Here is a 7,327-nt window from a genome sequence, read left to right on the forward strand (position 1 = left end):
AAAGATCCCCTAGCTCCTTAGCATAAATCCTCTCCTTTTCCCTTCTTTGTGCCCCCACCCTCCCTGCACCCCCAACCCTCTTTCACCTTCCCTTTCCCTGTTGCCCCCCCTTTCACCTTCCCCTTCCCAGCGATCGACCCTTCACCATCGCCCCCAACGACCTAACATTGGTCGCGCGCAACACTTCCACAGTTTGAACATCACTTGCCGCTATCGACACTAGATTCATGCATGCAACCCCCTCTACAACAGTCCAACCACCATTGTGTCACCACAAAGCCACCTCTACCACTCCCTCCACATGTTCTCTGCAAGTCCCTTGCCCCACCGCTACACTGACACTCACTTCCACCCACCCACTCCGCACACACTATGCCACCAAGCCGCATTCCACCGTCGTTGAAATAACAACGAAAATACAATTTCGTTGAACATTACAACAAAATAGAAATACAATTTTGTAGGAATAAGGCTAGCAAGCGATTGTAGTGTAGGATTACCTACCAAGAAACCCTTCAAAATCATGATATACACTCATTTTAACTAAAGCATATTTAAGCCATATTTCAATAAGATAAAATTTAATGATTATACCATGATGTTCATATAAGTTCTATTCATCTTAATATTTGGCTGGGCTGCTTGCTGAAATCAAAATGGGGTCTCACTGTAAGAGTGAGACGATGTTTTTGTGTGAAAGAAAGGGGTTGAGGCCCAAAAAGGATTGTTTCGATAGAGTGGGATAGAATGGAGAATAAATATTTGAACTAAAGTAGTCTGTGTGCAATCTATCCTGTTTGAGAGATCTGTGATTTAATCCAGGTAATCTATGTCGGGGGGGGGGGGGTACAAGCAGCCCAATTTATTGTATTGATGACAATTATATGTTACGAATGATATCTCTAGTTCCCAAACTCTGATGTGGATTTCACCATTCACAGAAAGTTACTATAGCTCCAAGATTAATAATCCAATAGCTCGCATGAGTTTTGCGATGATTTTGGATTTTTGGTAATGAGTTTCTCTATGCACTGCAACAACATGCAATATTTTCCTTATATTTACGTATGTGAAAATAGGTAAACGTGAATTCACTGAATTACATCAATTAACAAAAGAGACTTAAGGTTGATATTTCTGCCAGAGAAGCAACTAAAATTTATCACCAAAATTGCAGGATGGGATCATAACCATACCAGCACAAACCAATATAAGGCTTCATTGAGGCATGTGACATGGTCTAATTTTTTTTATCACCTGAAAGAAAAACTAAAACGAGCACGCAGCTGTGCTCCTCTAACGTAGGTAAATGCTTTTGGCAAGATTAATTTGGTTCTTTGCCTCATGTTGATCGTTATCTCTTCCCTGCAATGATGGACTTGCATTAGACTTGGAATATTTGCTAAGTAGCACTTCAACAATATCGCAAGAGGAAAGGGGAAGAAAACAAAAGCACTTTACAACAATCGTAGTGCCATTCTATTGCAAGATCAAGAGGCATAAACTGAGACCATAGGGAAGTTATAATTCCAAGGTAAATATAGGATGCTAATATTAGTGCATGTCCATCGCAACAATTATAAAATTTCATCCCTCATAAAAAACACTAAAAATAAATATAGAAACAAAATAATATTTGTTTAGATAGCTTGACACGAATGCTCAAAAAGTTCTATTGGTGAGTCTTGTGAATAAACATTAACATGCATGTTATATCAGCTAAATACAAAAGTCATTCTTGAGAATTGGTCCTTGACAATAGCATTTAAGTATTAACAAAAGGATATTGTACATATCAAGATGAAAAAATGGAAGATATCATGCATCTAACTAAAGTTTCAACATTTCACCACATTCAATAAGGTTTTTTGATAATAATTTATGACATATAGAAGTCTGACTCTGACAGTGGTCTGAAACAAGATATTTTGATAGAAACAATAAAGAATTGTCCACCAAATCAATTGACAATAAAGAATTACCACAATTGTCAAAGCAGTTGATCCTGCTTTGTCACCCTTCTGTGGATGATTGTGTTCTGTAGTTCTATGACTTCTAACAAGGCCCCCTGCAGAAGCACCTCTTGAAATGCATTTCTGATTTACCGCCACATTCCTTGAAACATTCTCTTTTCCCTTGGCTGTCAAACTCTTAACCTTGGTAGTTCTTAGTTTCTCCTTAGCACCACCAATACAAGTGTTTTCTTTATTGACTGTGTGTTGTAACAAAGCCTTTGAACTTGCAGAGGAATATTGGACCTACAAATGCAAATCCACCATCATTGATAAACATATACTCTAAATTGTATAAATTATAACAAATTTGAGGATAGATACAAAAGAGAATATTGTGATAAGTAGCTAGAGAACTGTAACTTGAAGAAAAGGGATGCACTCAAAAAATTAAATCTGGTGCATTGCAATCATTTGGTGAAAACTGAAAACGGTTCTTAATACTGAATTAATTTGAGCTTCATAGAGGGATAGATCCCTACACCATTTACAAGAATTTTTGTCTAACGTAATAGAATTGCATGTGACTGGCGGACAGTGCAGCTTCTCACCAATGACTTTGCTGTTCGATGGTATGCTGGCTTTGCAAAATTGATGCTATTTCTCTTTCTGTTACCAGATTTTGCTTCCTCAACTGAAATGGTAGATGTCTTTGATCTTTCACTGGGCTTGCAACGGTTCTTAACTGCAAGATTCATAGTGACCTCACCTTTATCAATGGTGATTTTCTCTCTCTGCTGCCTTGACACAAACTTAACTTCATAACCAGGGTTTGAACATGAACCAATACTAGACTTCCCAGAAGATGATTTACGACCCCTTGATCGCATGCTATCACCACCACTCTCCACTTTTGAAGCTTCCCCCAAAACATAACTTCTTCTAACACTAATAACTGATGAACTTCTACTTTTCTGATCACATGGTTGACTAGACACCTCTAAACACTTCTTCTGTGGCTGAATGCTTGAGACTTTTCTTGTAACACAACTTTTCCCAAGACTAACCCTCCCAACTGATGAACTTTGCTGAGCACATGGTTTGCTAGATACCTCCCTATACTTCCGAGTGTTCTCAGATGTAATCATGCTCCTTGCAGTGCTATCACCACCAATCTCCACTTTCGAAGCTTTTCCTGAAACATAACTTCTCCTAACACTAATAACCGATGAACTTCTACTTTTCTGATCACACGGTTGACTAGACACCTCCAAACATTCCTTCTGTGGCAGAATGCTTGAGACTTTTCTCGTAACACAACTTTTCCCAAGACTAACCCTCCTAATTGATGAACTTCTTTTCTGATCAAATGGTTTGCTAGATACCTCCCTATACTTCTGAGTGTTTTCAGATGTAATTGTGCTCCTTGCAGTGCTTCCTTCACACTTGTGGTTAGAACTTGAACTACTCGGTGGATTGCTGCAATTGACCATAGAGTCAGTTTTTCCTCTGGACTTCCGTTCAAAAGCCAACCCCAGCTTCCCACCTTTTGGCTTGTTAACATTTGAATTTGGTTTGGGTTTCACTTCCTGGCCAAAGCTGGAACCTTGTTGGAAACCTCTCCTACTTAAACCCTTCTGTTTATCTAACAAACTATTCAGATCAATACCTTCCCACTTCTTGTTGTTGTAGTGTTTGCCTCTAGATCTCGAGACCGAAGAAGGAAGCTCTGGCGAATCAACCCCTGATGTCAATATCTCCTCGCCGTGAGAAAACCTAGATTTTAACTCTCTAGCAGACATCTGGTGGAACCTGAAAATGATTTGTCGCAAAACACCATTTACATTAAAACCCCAAGTCCAATATCAAAACCCCCAAAAAATATATTACAAACAGTTCCTTACGGGTGACTTGTGTTGAACCATTCATCATCACCTCTGCAACAACAAAAAATTTAAAAATCAAAACGACAAATATGATAATTCAATAAAGAAAAGAAAAATCCAAACACTAAATCTAATAAGAAAAGTAGAAAACTCACGTGTCTACACATCCAGATTTAACTTCAAGAGTCAAATCCACCCACATAGGTGCTTCAATATGCTCCTATATGTCATGCAATTGCAACACACCAAAAATACAATCACAAAACAATAGACAACTCAGAATACCTCCACCACAACAAAAAGCAACAGTTACAAACAGAGATATACAAATTGAAAGCACAAAAGTTACTGAATAAACATCATGAATCTAACACAGATGCCTTGGTAGTAATAATAATTATTAATAATAATTGAAAATCTAATAAAATCATCATTGTTCCACAAACCGAAAATACTTTTCATCCGCATTCTGAACTTGTGCGATCAATTATAAATGTGCCAATGTAACCACAGATTTTAAGAAATGGCGTGATCGGAACCCTAAAAATGGTGACGAAAATGAAAAGAACGACAAGTGAAAGGAAAAATTACCAGAAAAGCCCAGGGATCGAAACTCTTCTTCATCGTAATCGCTTTCTTCTTAGAAGTTTCCATTATTCTCAAGAAGCGATGCGAGAAACGCTTCGAGTGTGAGTTTTGCTTGTTGTTGCAAATTTAAGGAACCGCAGAGAGCAGCACTGTCGAGTCGAAATGGGAGAACATGGCGCGTGAAAGTGGAGGAAGGTGAAGAAGGGAATGTAAAACGACAAAGTATTGGTTTGCGTTTGGGACTTGTTTCGGTTTTAAGTTAAGAGCCGTTGGATGATATGAGCTTGCTTTGATGTACGGGTGGGATCGTTCGTTTTTGGATGGTTCGGAATATTTGACCGTTGGCAACCCATTCAAAATGTTGGAGCTTGGGCCTTGGAGGATAACAATTAAACAAATAATACTAAAAAGTTTAACATTTACTTTAAATAATAATAATAATAATAAAAGGCTCAATAATAATTGAAAGTATTTTTGTTTTGTACATTTAATTGAAAGTTTTGTTACACTACGGCCTTCTAATGATAACATGTTATCTCTTTTTTTATAGGATAACATGTTATCTCATTAATTAATAAATTTGACAAGTTTTAAATGTGAAAAATATGATAATTACATTCTTATGCATATTTTAATGTTAAATTAGTCTTAAATAATTATAACTTAATACAAATTGATCCTAAAAAATTAACAGTTTGGTAAAATTATCATACTTTTTAGTTTTAGATATTTAAAATTAAATCAAAATTTACTTTCTTTCGGAAATTAAATTTATTTACAGTTACGTAGGCTAACAATAATATAGTTATAATCGTATTATTAGAGCTTTTGAAAATTATCTTGATCCTGAAACAACATTATTCAATAGGACAGCAGGTCTGACCTCATTTCCTGATTACCTTGTGTTACATACATGGAGGGCAGGATCGGTACCCAAAAAGCTTGGTATGTTTGATCTTGATATGCCTATTTACGTTAAAAAATATTTCATCTGTAATTACTTATAAGAGGCTTTTTAATTGTATTAAATATGTTAATTGTTTATATTATTATTTTAAAAATGTATTTTCTTATTTTTCTATTTACTTAATTTTTTTTAATAATTTTAGAGAAAAAATAATTAAGTAAGGATGTTTAAGAGAAAAAATAATTAATGTATTTAGAAATTTAAAAAAAATATTATAAAAAAACAAATAAATTTTCTAAAAAGATTTTATGATTAAAGGCAAAAAGATTACTATTCTTCTTGAAAGAGTTTTTTGATCTATATACATATTGTTAACATTTTTCTTCCTTCAGATGTGTATATTGACGTTGCTGATATCATAGCAAAGGTCACTAGTCTGGGGAAGAGCTGTTACCTGATGGGGTCATGGGTGTATGTGGGAAGTTTTCTGTTCAAATGATATCAGAGTTTCAAATTGAGAACAAGCAGATAATTTGTTTAATGGAAATCAAACACACAAAATTGTGTCAAAACTAAATTCTAGTGTGCCCACGTGTTACTGTTGTTTTTATTTATATAATATATAAGGTCCTGCTGCTATGTCATTAGTGGGATTTGATGCGAATTTTGAAGAGGTGGCTTACAATGACATAGTATCATTTCCCATTGCTGATGACTCCATGTACGCATCCACTAAATTAGCATTTTAATACTCTGTTTGTAATTTATTTTCTATTGAAGCTATTTATTTCTTAATTCTTATATTAGTATAAAAGAATATAGCTGGGCCGTCACTTTGTTTCCAAGCAATAAATGAAATAATGCATAGTTGTGATGAACTGATTATTTTAAATAAATAACCTTAGTTAACTAGAAAATTTTTCGTCGTATAAATAATTAATAACTATCTTAATTTTTAACTAGAGGTGAATAACCATTAATTCAATGTTAGGTGTTAAGAAGGGTGAATGTTTCAAACCATGAACATGTCATGCCACCTAATTGGCTGAGTTTTCTTTTCTCAGCGGTAATGAATGTTGGGATGTTATATTTCATTCATTCTCTAAACACTACATGTTTAGGAGTTCAAATGGTAATGGAGCAACGACAGAAATTACTTGAATATTTATTCAGCTCCCGATTGTCTTCGCAATTAAATCTTTTATTAGAAGTTTTTCGACAAATCTTTTGCAAACCTTTGTTTAGAATTTGCACAACGACTTGATCAGAATAATTTGTAATATTTTCTAATTTCTAAGTTAATTTGGGAGAAAAATGAAAGAACTAAAGATCATGATATACATCTCGTGGATGTTTACACTTGATCAGAACAATTTTCACACTACTACTCTTGGTTGAAACACCACAAAACATGACGAGACTAATAGGAAATGAAAATTTCATTTCACTTTGGTAAGAAACTCAAATGTTTGGTGGAAAGAAAGAATGAAAGTTGGAAATTTTTTTACATGTTTGGGTTATTTGGAGAATTTGAAGATTGAAGAGGATTTTTAGCATTTTGAGTATTTAATACATTGCACATTTTGCACCAATTAAAGAAAAAAATGAATTATTGGGGCTTATTTGCAAGAAAATACCAGCAATAAAATTTAAGGGAATAAACAGATGAAATAAGAAAAATTGAGAGAATTATTGTAAAAAAAAAATGTTATCTATACACCACAAACTTGTATATTGCATGACATTAAAATTACCTTTATAACCAGCAAAAATATCATAACCGTTCACAAATCATAAGGAATGTATGGAGGTAGCATGAGAAATTTCTAAGGGCATATACAATGTATAGTTGTTTAGAAGGATTGTTTATCATAATTTTGTGAAGCCTTATAATTTCATATAAATTTAAACACTTTACCTGAAATTCACTTAATGCTAAGATTACTTAAGTGAGTAATTAACTTAATTTTGCGGGTCCTATGCGGGTTCTATAA

At 34.5% G+C, this 7,327-nt stretch overlaps 1 protein-coding gene across 1 annotated transcript; it reads right to left on the reverse strand.

Annotated features, from left to right (window-relative positions):
* Positions 1 to 1,038: 1,038 nt before the first annotated feature.
* On the reverse strand, positions 1,039 to 4,707 carry LOC100797287 (uncharacterized). The gene is made up of 6 exons (XM_006582194.3): positions 4,430 to 4,707; positions 3,994 to 4,058; positions 3,857 to 3,889; positions 2,564 to 3,764; positions 1,983 to 2,258; positions 1,039 to 1,365 (listed from the first exon to the last, which is right to left on the reverse strand). The coding sequence occupies exons 1-6, from the start codon at positions 4,490 to 4,492 to the stop codon at positions 1,297 to 1,299; spliced, it is 1,707 nt and encodes a 568-aa protein (XP_006582257.1). The 5' UTR covers positions 4,493 to 4,707; the 3' UTR covers positions 1,039 to 1,296.
* Positions 4,708 to 7,327: the final 2,620 nt, after the last annotated feature.

This window comes from Glycine max, chromosome 6, assembly GCF_000004515.6.
Source record: "Glycine max cultivar Williams 82 chromosome 6, Glycine_max_v4.0, whole genome shotgun sequence".
NCBI lineage: Eukaryota > Viridiplantae > Streptophyta > Magnoliopsida > Fabales > Fabaceae > Glycine > Glycine max.

What these genes read in the sequence shown, in the direction of transcription:
- LOC100797287 (XM_006582194.3), bottom strand. Translation starts at nt 4,492, where the DNA reads ATGGAAACTTCTAAGAAGAAAGCGATTACGATGAAGAAGAGTTTCGAT. An exon ending in AAATCTGGATGTGTAGACAC is followed by an intron (nt 3,890 to 3,993) that starts GTGAGTTTTCTA and finishes TTGTTGTTGCAG; the next exon opens with AGGTGATGATGAATGGTTCA. An exon ending in CAACTGCTTTGACAATTGTG is followed by an intron (nt 1,366 to 1,982) that starts GTAATTCTTTAT and finishes CCATCATTGCAG; the next exon opens with GGAAGAGATAACGATCAACA.